General features: G+C 38.4%; 1 protein-coding gene across 1 annotated transcript in view; it reads right to left on the reverse strand.

The window, feature by feature from the left end:
* The window catches only part of LPXN (leupaxin), a 42,878-nt gene that overhangs the window by 2,214 nt on the left and 26,619 nt on the right, over positions 1–14,045 (reverse strand). The window contains exons 5-7 of the mRNA XM_049779738.1: positions 10,837–11,004; positions 9,774–9,947; positions 9,584–9,665 (exon numbers count right to left, since the gene is read on the reverse strand). Coding sequence (XP_049635695.1) covers positions 9,584–9,665; positions 9,774–9,947; positions 10,837–11,004 — 424 coding nt within the window. The remainder of the gene's footprint in view (positions 1–9,583; positions 9,666–9,773; positions 9,948–10,836; positions 11,005–14,045) is intronic.

Genomic DNA, 14,045 nt, shown 5'->3' on the forward strand with positions numbered 1-14,045 from the left:
ACTAAACATTACTGATATTTGTAATATTAAATGACGTATGAGGAAAGAGAAAACTACAACAATGGTGGAGGGAGTGGCTAACCAAAAGAAGAAGGGATACTGAAAAGAAGCAAAGTGCTATGCATGAAACCCCTATCAGTAATAGTACTATAAATAACAGTGTCAAAAGTGATATAAAATCATATCTTTCATAGAGGAAAGCATGGAGGTGGCAGGGAAACCAGGGACATTGGCAGAAGCACATGAACACCAATGAAGGGACTGGTGTTGAAATATTGTTTGCCTGAAACCCAATCATGAGCAACTTTGTAATCCACAGTGACTAAAACTTTTTCAAACTAGTAAAATGTTTCTGAATGCACAAAGAAAAAAATTAATATGGACCATGTAATAAAACTGAAGTGCCTCTGTAGCAGTCAACTGTGCTGCATTTCTCCGGTAACAAAATATCAAGAGTAGAAAAGTTTAACAAGTCCAGATTTAGAATATACCTTGTGGGCCCAAAACATAATGCAGAAAAGACACCTGCACTCCTATATTTATGGCAGCACTATTCACTATAACGCTATAGCCAGAATCTGGGAACAAATCCAAGTACCTGAGAACAGGTGAATGAATAAAAAACTATGGTATATCCACACCATGGAATATTACATAGATGTTAGGAAAAAAATTTTTTAAGAGTTTTATTGTGATCAAAGTGAATTACAAATCTTTCACAATAATATTTAAGGTACATAGTAACAATGAATTAGTGCCATTCCCACTACAGTGTTGTCCTCCCTCCAACCCTATTCCCAGCATGCATCCTATACCTCCTCCCTTTGCCCCCTGGACTGCTAGTTTAACAGGTCCCCTTTGTGTATAGCTTGTCATCTATTGGGTATTGATTCTGGTCTTGTTGACTTTGGGTTTGGTGAGGAAAAAATTAAGTCATGAAATTTTCTTATACACATGGAGGATACCATGAGGAGTGAGATGAGTCAGAGGGAGAGAGAAGGGCAAGCACAGAATAATCGCATTCTTTTGTGTGATATTTAAAAAAAAAAAAACAAAACAGTACAAAAATAATTCCCGAAGACAAAAGAAAGCAGATGAAGGAAAGTGCAGTTAGGAAAGAGAAGGAACCACTATGACAATAAGAGTTGAAAATGAGCATTCTGGGTAAGAACTGAATGCTGAAAGAAGGTAAATTGCTATGTATGATACCGTTTCATAAGAATTTTGCAAACCACCTTGCCTAAAATGTTTAAAAATTGAGGCGGGGGATAGAGAGGAATAAAGAAAAGTAACTGCCAGAGTGGCAGGCTTGGAGACATGGGAGATGAGAGGAAAATTGGGGAAATGAACACTTGTGAAGGGACTGTTGTGGAACATTGTATGACTGAAACTCAACTGTCAACAACTTTTTAACTCTGTATCTCATGCTGATTCAATTAAAAATTTAAAAGAAAAGAAGTGTTGGTTAGGGCCCGGAGAGATAGCACAGCGGCGTTTGCCTTGCAAGCAGCCGATCCAGGACCAAAGGTGGTTGGTTCGAATCCCGGTGTCCCATATGGTCCCCCGTGCCTGCCAGGAGCTATTTCTGAGCAGACAGCCAGGAGTAACCCCTGAGCATCGCCGGGTGTGGCCCAAAAACCAAAAAAAAATTAAAAAAAAAAAAAAAAGAAGTGTTGGTTAGAGCCTCAGAGAAGGATTAATAAGAATATGTATACACAGGTGAATTTTTCTGGAAGGAACTTGAGAAACCTTGAGAAATTTTTCTGGAAGTAACCTTTGCTTGGAGCCTCTACCTCAAAAGAGGCTCATTATTAACCAAATTCCGAAATTCTGAAACACCTGCTTTGAACTAGTTCCACCTTAGACTCCACTGAGTGCTAAAATAAAATTCGCCTTCTCATGGCAACCTTCCCCATTTAAGAAAGGAGAAAGAGGAAGAGAAATGACAGAAAACCAGAAAGCCTATGGGGGAATTAGATGTAGGCCTAACTTCATATCTAGCTAGGATATCAAACTACATACTTAAACAGATCATAACCCAATGACTTCTGTAAAGAAGGAAAGTTCTGCCCGTGGCACACTAAATGAGCCAGGAAGCAAAGCCGGCACAGAGTACTGGCAGGCAATGTGCTCAAGAAACACTAAGTCCAGAAATCACCGTTGACAGCAGCAGTCAGGTTTTAAAAGGCAATAGTGGCAGCCAGGGCCTGGGTCCCACATACATTTGCTACAGTATTTTTCCATTTACTTTCTGATAGGCCTTGCTTTGTTCATGTGTTCGCTATTATAGCAGATGATTTAACAGTTTAATTAGACATATACAGAATAGTTTATAAAATGCTTAGTTTACCTACACTAAAAATTTTATAAACTACCCTGTATCTGTCTAATTCTCAAACATAAAAATTATTTTCCTCTTTTCACTTTATCAAGAATTTCTGAGCAAATGCAATGGAATGCAGGAGAGTCTTCTGTTGAAAAACAAGAGTCTATACCACAACCATCTTTTCTTGCTTCTGGGGAGCATCATCTTTCTCTACCTTTCAGGTGTACCCCTCACCTGGAGAGCTTGTTGATATATAGATTATTATGCCCACTGTCCAGTTTCAGACTCAGGAGGTATGGGATAGAACGTGAGAATTTGTTTTTTTTCTGACCAGTCCTCAGGTGATGCTGGAACTTTCTAAAGTAAGTGACTTAAAACCAGACTTGCCAACAACTTGGTGCTACTTAAAAATCAAAGGACTTGCAAACTGATGGAGCAATGAACCTCATGTAGGCCTCTGCAGGTGACTGTTCTTAAGAATAAGACAGCAGGAAAATAACCACCTTTGCTTCCACTAAGGTGAATCTCAGGAGAGGAATCCAAAGCAATCAGCCAAACTTGCTGAGATACCCCTGCATTTAGTAAACATTGCACCTGGCTGAAAAAGTTTCTGCACTTACTTTCCTTAGGGCTCTCTCTGGGGCCAATTATCTCTGGAGGACAGATGAGAAACACTGACAATTAAAAGTACCACAGAGAGAAGGAGGGTGTTTAGACTCTGCTGAGGCTCTGAGCCACAGAGGAAATTAAGAAGCACCTGACTGGACTAGATAATGAACAATTAAAAAGAAAAGAGGTAAATCCCACTGAGGATTTGATCCCAGTGGGAGGATGCTAAGACCTGGTGTGCTTAGAGACTTGAACCTGAAAGAGGAATTCTCTGAACTGAAACGAAAAAAAAAAAAAAAGCAAATGAATTTAATTTCCCAGAAGGCTTAGTGGTTAAAGTGTCATTATAGAAACTATGTGTATAACTATGCAACTCAGGTAAGACAAGATGCCACCTAATTAACAGATTAACTATATGGTATGAGAACCCACTTACAGAAAGCCAAGGATGTAGATAAAATGACAGCCCAAAGGAACTTCTGCTGAATGATGTTTTTTTTTGGGTAAGGTGTCTCAATAAATACATATTTGGTATGACATCATGTCATATAATAGTTATAAATAATCCAATCCACATTATCTGTTTATAAGAGGCCCAAGTCAAGAGCAATGAGTAGCAGCTACCACTGTGGTGCTTAGCTATTTTTCTTTTGCATCTGATGTATAACTCTTCTTGAAATGTATCTGTATCCTGTTGTTCTGTTTTAATATCTCCACGTTAAAAGCATCTATGGTTTTAAGCAGCGTACTCACTTGCTGACTGTTCTACTCAACTCTAGAACTTCTATAACTACTGATGTAGACTGTATATTTACTATGACACCCATTCATATATTTTGGATTAACTCTTAATGAAAAATTCTGCTTAACTAAAGTGCAATCTAGAAATGAAATACCTAATGATTTGTGAAGGTACTAAACAAGCTTCAGTGAACAAGCAAATTACTATAAAACACTTTGCAAGTGGACTATGTCACAGATACTGCATCTTAGTTTAGCTTCAAATTGTATTACATTGATGCCAAGACAGGAAAGTGATTCAAGGTCAGAAAAAGAACTGAATCTCTTTCAGGGGCTATTTATGATGCTGTAGTAACAACAACAACATTTTTTAAAACCATGCAACTTACAGAAATGAGAACTGAGTTTAAATTTGACTTTTAGTTGTGATTTCAGAAAAATTACTTTATCTCACTGAGACTCAGTGTTTCCACCCCAAACTAGGTAACATATGGTAGAGATTAAAAGAATACTACCCAAGAGTGTATCTATATGGGGGGGTCTAAGTGTTTGAAAAAAAAAAAAGGAGTATATCTACATGATGACATGCTTGTTACTTAAAAGAGTCTCCATGCTAGAGAAGAAAATTACACCTATAACATTTTCAAGCCCTCCTGAAACATCCCTCACTTGACAATTCAAGAACATTATTGAAAATAGACTCAAAAAGCCAGGGCCGGGAAGGTGGCGCTAGAGGTAAGGTGTCTGCCTTGCAAGCACTAGCATAGGACGGACCACGGTTTGATCCCCCGGTGTCCCATATGGTTCCCCCAAGCCAGGGGCGATTTCTGAGTGCATAGCCAGGAGTAACCCCTGAGCGTCAAATGGGTGTGGCCCAAAAAAACCAAAAAAAAAAAAAAAATAGACTCAAAAGGAATAAGAGAAGACCAAAGATAATGTATCAAAAGTTTTCCAAAAACTTTAAACAGACATAAGCATGGCAACAAACTGGTCAGAAACAAGAAAACAGAACCTTACATGTCTACAGAAAATAGAGATATGTAACTGAAAGCTACCGGTATACCACTGAGTACAAGTTTCCCATGGTCCCTAAATGAGCGAAAAAGATGATCTAGAACCATCACAATCATTTCTAAGAAAGCAATATCAAAGAACAATGAAAAGCTTGCAAAGAAAATTATTTGAAGAAAATATTCTCAAGGAAATGTATGAAGGCAAAACAACCAATCAAAACATTGTGCAGCATGAGTGTGCAGTTGAACCTGCACTGAATCCACAAACATCTAAATCAAACCAAACCAAACAAAAAAAACACCTACTAGGCTCAAAGACATGGGATCAAATAGATAACAATGACAGAAACTCAAGAACTTTCCTGCCCTCCAGTATCATCTTCTACCACCCCATTTCAATCCAAGAGAAGTCAGATAATAGAGATTAACAATGAGGAGGCTAGTATGTGCTAAGAGCAAAAAATGCTATTACCCTCCTTTTCAGACCCCAGTCTTCTCTTATTATAAAAAGTAGAATCATCCGGGCCCGGAGAGATAGCACAGCGGTGTTTGCCTTGCAAGCAGCCGATCCAGGACCAAAGGTGGTTGGTTCGAATCCCGGTGTCCCATATGGTCCCCCGTGCCTGCCAGGAGCTATTTCTGAGCAGACAGCCAGGAGTAACCCCTGAGCACCGCTGGGTGTGGCCCAAAAACCAAAAAAAAAAAAAAAAGTAGAATCATCTGAGAACTTTGGTTTATGGTCCATGTCTTTTGGGGGGCTATATATATCTAACAATCCTCAGAGGTTGTTATTTCTGGCTTTGCATTCAAAATCACTTTGCAGATGTTGGAGACCATATGGGATGCCTGGGACGGAACCAGGTTGGCCAAATTCAAGACAAATGCTCTATCCACTATACTAGCTCTCCAGCAGTAATGTTTTGAGTTTACCAAGTTTTCAGAAATGACATGGGACTGCCCTATACTTCTATTTAATTTCCATTTTCTAAATAATGAAGATTCAGAAAAAAAGGAGCAAAACTTCCTTCACTTGTTTCATTTTAAAGGGATATGAAAAGACAAAATAAAGAAGCATTCTAATTCCATGAATGAGTCATGTTTGTTTAGAGCACTCAAAAGGAGTAAAAAGACATAGAGACAATACACAAAACAAAGTGTTTTAAAAAAATAAACTTGCAACAAATGGAAAATATGAAAATATCACATAGAAAGAACTGGAAATAAGGATAATAAAGACTTAATAAAAAAGTTTTCAACTGCAAAAAGCAGTGAAACAATGTCTTTTGAATTGAGAAAAAATAGTTTCCTCTAGAGTTTTATGCCGAGGCAACTTAATATTAGCAAACAGAACAAAATTATCTGTAAATATTCAAGGTCTCAAAAGTTTTACATCCTCTTCATACTTTTTCAAAATCTTCTAGAGAAATAGTTCCACCAAAATAGTTATTTGCTCATTAAGAGTGTGGTTTGGAATGTGGCTCATGGCAGAACACATAAGTGATTTGAGCATGTATGAGGCCCTGGGTTTGATCCCTGGCACTGCTAAAAGAAAAAAATAATAATAATAATAAATAAATAAATAAATAAATAGGATCTGTGACACAGGATCAAAAAGGGAAAATAGCAAAGGAATTTCCCCCAGTGAATGGCCAGAACAAATGTTTTTCTTAGTAGAGAAGAAACCATTTGAACTGGGACAAAAGAATAAAAATCTACTAGATAAACATCTCCATGAAAAAATAAAATGAACCAACATAGTACCAGAAGGTGGTTGACAATTTCAAGAATGATTTTATAGGTTTTCTTTCTTTCTTTCTTTCTTTCTTTCTTTCTTTCTTTCTTTCTTTCTTTCTTTCTTTCTTTCTTTCTTTCTTTCTTTCTCTTTCTTTCTTTCTTTCTCTTTTTCTTTCTCTTTCTTTTTCTTTCTTTCTTCTTTCTTTCTTTCTTTCTTTCTTTCTTTCTCTTTCTCTCTCTTTCTTTCTTTCTTTCTTTCTTTCTTTCTCTTTCTTTCTCTCTCTCTTTCTCTCTTCCTTTCTCTCTCTCTTTCTCTCTCTCTCCCTTCCTTCCTTCCTTCCTTCCTTCCTTCCTTCCTTCCTTCCTTCCTTCCTTCCTTCCTTCCTTCCTTTCTTCCTTTCTTTTTTTTGGTTTGGGGGCCACACCGGGTGGCACTCAGGGGTTACTCCTAGCTAAGTGCTCAGAAATCGCCTGGCTTGGGGAACCATATGGGACACCGGGGATAGAACAGAGGTTTGTCCTGGATGGGCTGCATGCAAGGCAAATGCCCTACTACTGCGGTACCAGGCCCAGGTTCTTTTGTTTTGTTTTTTTTGTTTTTGTTTTTATTTTTGTTTTTTTTTTTTGTTTTTTGGTTTTTGGGCCACACCCAGCGGTGCTCAGGGGTTACTCCTGGCTGTCTGCTCAGAAATAGCTCCTGGCAGGCACGGGGGACCATATGGGACACCGGGATTCGAACCAACTACCTTTGGTCCTGGATCGGCTGCTTGCAAGGCAAACGCCGCTGTGCTATCTCTCCAGGCCCGGTTTTATTTTTATATCTGTGATACTTTCATTTAAAAATAAAGAGGGACAGAAGAGATACTACGGTGGAGGAGGTACTCGCCTTGCATGCCACCAATCTGGATTTGATACCTGAAATCCCATATGATCCCTCATGTACCACCAGGAGTGATTGCTGAGTGCATAGCCAAGAATGAGCCCCAGCACAGCTGGGTGGGGCCCCAAAACAGAAACAAAACCAAAAAGAGTCTAATGAGGCCTAATAATGTGTTTTAAATAGTAGAGTACTAGCAAAACATGAGTAAGGCCCTGGATTCAAGTCATAGTATTATATGACCACAACCCTCAGCACCACTGGCCATAAGCCTGGCCTTTGGGGATGGCCCCAACAAAAGCAAAAAAAAAAAAATTTAAATTTAAAAACAAAGAAAATTTTGTTTGTTTTTGTTTTTGTTTTTGGGCCACACCCGTTTGACGCTCAGGGGTTACTCCTGGCTATGTGCTCAGAAATCGCCCCTGGCTTGGGGTGACCATATGGGACGCCGGGGGATCGAACCGCGGTCCGTTCCTTGGCTAGCGCTTGTAAGGCAGACACCTTACCTCTAGCGCCACCTTCCCGGCCCCAAAACAAAGAAAATTTTAGCAATCAGTGAAATAGTACAGCAGGTAGGTTGCTTGCCTTGCATGAACCCAACCTGGGTTCAATAACCAGAACCCCATGTGCTCCCCTCAGACTACCAGGAGTTATTCTTTGAGCAAAGACCCAGAAGTAAGCCCCGAGCACTGCCAAGTGTGGCCCCAAAATAAAAATATATTAAAAAATTAAATAAATATTTAATCATATTATTTAATTGTTTATTTAAATATGTATTTAATTATTTGATAGTATTTAATAATAAAATAAATATTTAAAATTTTTAAGTTAATAAAAATAGATGTATTAACTTTAGGAAAAAAGGTTATTAATAAAAGTATACCAGGAGTTGGGAAGGTACTTCAGTACTAAAGAACTGACAGTTCTTGCATGTGGGAATCTCTGGCTTTGACCCCAGCATGTATAAAATTAGGTAGTGGCAGTGTTATAAATCCTAAACAGGTATTATCTTTTTAAATATTTATACCCTGCATGGTAAGTATTATTCTCAGGCCCATTTGACTGATAAGAAAAGTGAGGTACAGAAAGGTTTAAAGATTATTTAGCTAAAAAAATGTGACAATTCATATTTAATCAGTTTGTAGTTTGCTTTACTTAAATCACAGTTTGTTGCATAACTCAGCAATATGCATAGTATTTAGCGGGGGGGGGGGGGAATTGGGAAAAATTTTGGCCACTCTCAGTAGCACTTAGAAATTATTCCTGGCTTTGCACTCGAAAATTACTCCTGACTGGTTCAGGGGGACATTTTAGGATGCCGGCAATTGAACCTGGGCTAGTTGCATGCAAGGCAAGCACCCTACCCATTCTGCTCTCACTTTGGCCCCCATGAGCAGTATTTTCATTACTGTTCACATGTAGGTACTGAGCTCACTTGTCATTGTGTACTAATTAGACAGTGAGAATGAGGAAGAGAAACTCTATTGGGGGTAAATATTTATCTTCCTGGTAGAAAATTAAACCTAATGGTTAGAATTTGGGGAACATAGATCTATGTTAATATATTATTAAAACTATCCAGTAGGGGCTGGAACAATAGCACAGAGGATAGGGCATTTGCCTGACATGTGGCTGACCCAGGTTCAATTCCTGGCACCCCATATGGTTTCCCCAGTCTTCCAGGAGTAATTTCTGAGTGCAGAGCCAGGAGTAACCTCTGAGTACTCCCAGAGTGGCCCAAAAACCAAAAAATAAAATAAAATATCAGTAATGGGTTGGAGCAATAGGAGAGAAGGAAGGACCTGGTACGCAACTGACCCAGGTTTAATCCTCAGGTTCAATCCTCAACACCTCATATAGTCCCCCCACATCATCCAAGAGATATCCTTAAAATATAGAGAGTCAATAGTAATTCCTGAGTACGTATATGACTCCCAAACCAGAAAAGTTTAAAAAATAAAAATAAAATGTCCAATAACAAAAGAAATAGCTGAAAAAGCAATAGAGAAATGAATTCAGGGGTAGAGAAAGGAAAAGTACAAAACTTTTAAAATATCACCCTTGAAATAATATTTGAGCTTTTAGACTGGGTATTTGCCTTTCTTGAATTTCAGAAAATTCATTTAAATAGAAGTAAAAATGTTTTTTTTTTTTTTTAAAAAAAAAAGCACAGAGAAGGAAACGTTGATACTAAAATGGGTACCTGGATGGTTTTCACAGGTACCAGGACCACCACGACAAGTCAAGGACAAGTTTAGACCCTGTAGCCACCCCAGGCCATACCTTCTTCACCAAACACCTCTCCGCAGTGAGAGCAAAAGAAGTGCTCTGGGTGCCAAGTTTGGTCCATTGCTGTCAGCACTCTCTGGAAAAAGAACACACAAAGAGATAGTAGAATGTTATGCTACAGAGCAAAAAACAGGGCTTTTGTTCTGCTTAAGTATTTAAAAAGCTACAGGGAATAGTAGCTTACATCTATGATGGGGGCAGCACAGTAGGCACAGCGTGGAGAATAAAGTTGATGGTAATCCTTGGGGCAGTAGGCCACACCCCTCCGCTCAAAAAAGGGTCTGAAGGCAATCTCTTCCTCGCAGTGATTACAGATGAAGTGTTCTGGGTGCCATGACTGCCCTAGAGCGTGGATCACCTGGGAAATCAAACAATGCTTAACATACGACTCCAGCAGGGTATAAGGGCCAAGGTTGCATGTCTCTAGAAGACTATTTTCACACATTATTCCATGAAATTTCAAAATCCCTCCCAAGTTACAGGACACTAAGGTATAGGCTCTGTCCCTGCTTCACAGAGATGAAAGGGTGTCCACTTCCCTGACTGCTGCTGCTGCAGCTCAAAGCTAGAAGTGATTGGTTCTCATTAGACTGGCCAGAGAGTGGGTGAGATAACAGGGCATGGTAGAGATAGATGGGGGCTAAGTACATCTGTGGCCTGGAAGATGTCTCTGGGAGAGCAAAAGAACAAGTGACAGTTTTCATTCTTCTGGTCTAAATGGCTTCTCTCATGCCCTGTGCATTACAGGTCTCAAAGATCTTTATCATGGTTTGGGAGGAATGATTTGGAGCAGAAGACTGGCCGTTGCTTTGGAGTTGAGTGCAACTGAATATTGTAGTTAATCAATTTAGAGTGGGAGTGTTTGAACAAAGGGAATAAGAAAGTTGCTGTTCATACTGGCAGTACTGGAAGGTGGCTGAGTTCACACCCAGGAGTTAGACTTTTCTGAGTTCAACTTTCATCTATTTCAAGAACTCAGTTACACAACTAATGTCCTCAGCTGTCCGTTCCTTAATTCTCACAAAGGACATACAAATAAAGTCTTCTGCAAAGGTTTCATCTGAATGGATACTTCGCTTTATACCGAGACATGGTCACTAATCAGTAATTACTAAGACTAGAATACTAAATATTTAAGGAGATAGAGAATTCTTCTGTGAGAGAGAGTGAGAGAGAGAGAGGAGTGTGAGAGAGTGAGAGACCATATACAGAGACAGCTGTAGGGCCAACCTCTACGTGCACCCCACCTTCCCAACAATCGGTTTCCGGCAGGAAGCACAATGACCCTTGGGCACTGTGGTAATTCCAAGGTTCAGCAAATCCTGCTCCAAACTCCCAAGCATTGAATCCAAGGAGGTCTTGTTATCCTGTTTATCTGGTAAGTTCTTCTTGCTGGCATCTGGTTTCACAGCAGCCTAGTGTCAAAAAAAAAGAACCAGAAGAGAATCAGTCACATTAAGCAGTTGCCCTCCCAGGCTTCTTCTACAAGAATCCATATGACCTACTAAGGTACAACTTTGCTAATCCCTTATTCATTCCCTAGTCTTCCTCCACAGCTTAGAAGAAAACAACGTTGCAACACTAGGATCCTTCATTGTACTTCATTTCCCTTTTATTCTAAATTTCTTAGACCAAATAAAATATAACTCATATTCTTTTATAAATATTTTCTGCCCAGGTTAGATGGATAGTACAGCATGCAAGATGCTTGCCTTGTACACATGGCCAATCTGGGTTTGACCTCTGACATCCCAACACCTAAGCCCACTAAGAATGATCCCTAGGTCCCTCTAGGTATAGCCCCCAATATTTTAGAGTATATCTACATTTTATCATCTATTCTGTAATATTTATTAACACATGGTTTGTGTCTATCACTACTCCAGGCTCTTGGCAGAAAACAAAGTACCAGACCAACTGAGTATTTGCTCAATTTTAATAATGATCTAATGATATCAAAATAATTAATTTAGAACACAGAAATAAAAGAGTCTATTTTCTCTGGATAATAGATAATAACTAAATAAACACATGCTATAATAACAGGTACTAAGAATACATATAATAGGTAGTAAGTATGTATATATATATATATACATATTATATATAGGTAGAAATATCAGGGTAAGATCATGAGGAAAAACTGACTTAAATAAGTTTATCAGAACAGGTCCCCTCAGGAGGTAATATGTGGCCAAATAATTAAATGATATACTTAGGGACACAGATATGTGTGGGGAGAAAAGCATTCTAGAATAAGGATAAAATGTGGTACATTAGAAGGAAATTTTTTTAAAAGTGGAACTTGAAGTAAGTCAGAAAAAGATTAAATACAGGATGATATATATCACTTATATGTGGTATTTAGAATAACTGCATGAAGGCATGCAATGGTTTAAATGGGGGTTGTTGAGAACATGCTTGGCCCCAGAGTGTGAGGAGAAGGAAAGAAATTGAGTGGAGGAGGAGAAAAGACAAATGTGAAATAATGAGGGGGGGGACAGGGGCTGTGAGGACTCAGGTGCATTTGTAGTGTTAAGAAAGAAAAGGACTAAATAGTCAAGCCAGAGTCAACAAAAATTAAAACACGAGACCCCAACTTTAACAACTAAACTTAAAAAGGTCCCTGTTGTGATGGCAGGCTGAGGCAGGGGTAGTGACATGGGATAGATTCTGGGAACATTGGTGGCAGGAGGTTGACACTGGGACTGGGATTGGTGCTGAAATACTGTGTATGTAAAACCCAACTATAGATAATTTTGTAAATCACAATACTTTAATTTAAAAAAAAGTGGGTCTTGAGTAGTGAGAGTAAGATTAAGTACGGCAGGATAAAATGGAGAGAAAGAGGGAGCAAAACTCACACTAATAGATTTTATTTAGTGTAACTGAGACAAGCAAGAGTGATTTCAAGTGTGACAGAGAATGTGATTACAGTATCTTTATCTATGGTAGGTGAGTGAGGAATTGCATTTAGATTAGCAAGAATAGAATCAGTGGCATTTGTTAAAGGAGAGTTTCAGATATCAGCGTATCAGTGGGAACCATAAATAATGACTTGTACTCTTGTTAGGAAAATAGGTGGGGAAAAGTTGTCATAAACCTTTCAAAGGAAAATTTCTAAGTTAAAAAAAAAAGAGAGAGATGTCTAATTTATCTTTCATCACTTCTTCCCCTGATTCCAGCTCTCTCGACTACCAACTGGGCTACTCCTATTATCTAGCCAACACTTTATGGTTTGAAAATGACAAAATTCTTTCTAGCATCAGATTTTCATACATCCTGTCAGTCATCCAGTCTCCCAGACACTACCCTCACTTTACCTTTCCAAACTCATCTTTTGTTACTAGTAAATAGCCTCTATTGTTTAAGGTAGGCCAGGCTCCCTGCAGTCTCTTGACAGTGATCTGTTAGTCTGCCTTTAGGTTTCTATTTATCCTAGTATTACTGCCAGAAATAACTTCACATTATCACACTAATGCAAAATACTCATTTCCCTTCAAGAAATTTTATCATCTAACAAACTTCCTTCCTCTTCTATTATGTAATGTAAGTTTTGAAGAGATTAGTGTTTGAGAGGGTAACCAGTCTGAAATAGGAAAAATAATTATAGTAAAAAAGAAAAGGCAACATATTTTTCTCAAGTTACACAAAACATTATTTGCTAGTATATGTCAGAATTCTTCAGAAAGAACATGTAAGAAACAAGAAATACTGACTACCTCTAGGGGGCAGAATTGGATGGCTGGGCATAACACCCAGAGAGAAACTATGTCTTGTATTTTCAATTTTTGTACAACAGGAATGGGTAGCCTACTCAAAAGAAAAACAAATATTTTAATAATATTATTTAATAATAATAAGTTAAATAAGTTACATTCAAGGGCCGGAGCAATAGCATACATAGTAAGGTAAGCATGGTAAGGCGTTTGCCTTGCATATGGCCATCCCTGAAGGACTTTGGTGGACTTCTGGCATCCCATGTGGTCTCCTGAGCCTGCCAGGAGTGATTTCTGTGCGCTGAGCCAGAGTGCACACTTGAGCACTGCCGGGTGTGACCCAAACAACAAACCCAAACAAAAAACTCAAATAAATTAACTAGAAAACAAAACACAATTGAAATTCATAGTGTAGATCTTTTCTCCAGTATTTCAGGTATACAGCAAAAAAATGGGGGATGTATTCAGAAGCGTATTTTTGTAGACATTAAAGTTGTTTCTGATGTTTATGTCTCCTTCTAGTAAATATATATTATTCACTATATTTTAGGAACTGTGTGTCCTTTGGGATCCAGAGAGTTCCAAAAATAAGCCTCGCTCTGTCCAATCACATATTTATATAATGTAAGGAATTGTTTCATAATCACTTTATATAAAACACTTATTAAATACCTTAATTAAAGATGATTGAATTCTCTTCTCTACCTTAAGAATTTCAGATTTTTATTTCTCTTAAT

The sequence above is a fragment of the Suncus etruscus genome, chromosome 9 (genome assembly GCF_024139225.1).
Source record: "Suncus etruscus isolate mSunEtr1 chromosome 9, mSunEtr1.pri.cur, whole genome shotgun sequence".
In the NCBI taxonomy this organism is placed as follows: Eukaryota; Metazoa; Chordata; class Mammalia; order Eulipotyphla; family Soricidae; genus Suncus; species Suncus etruscus.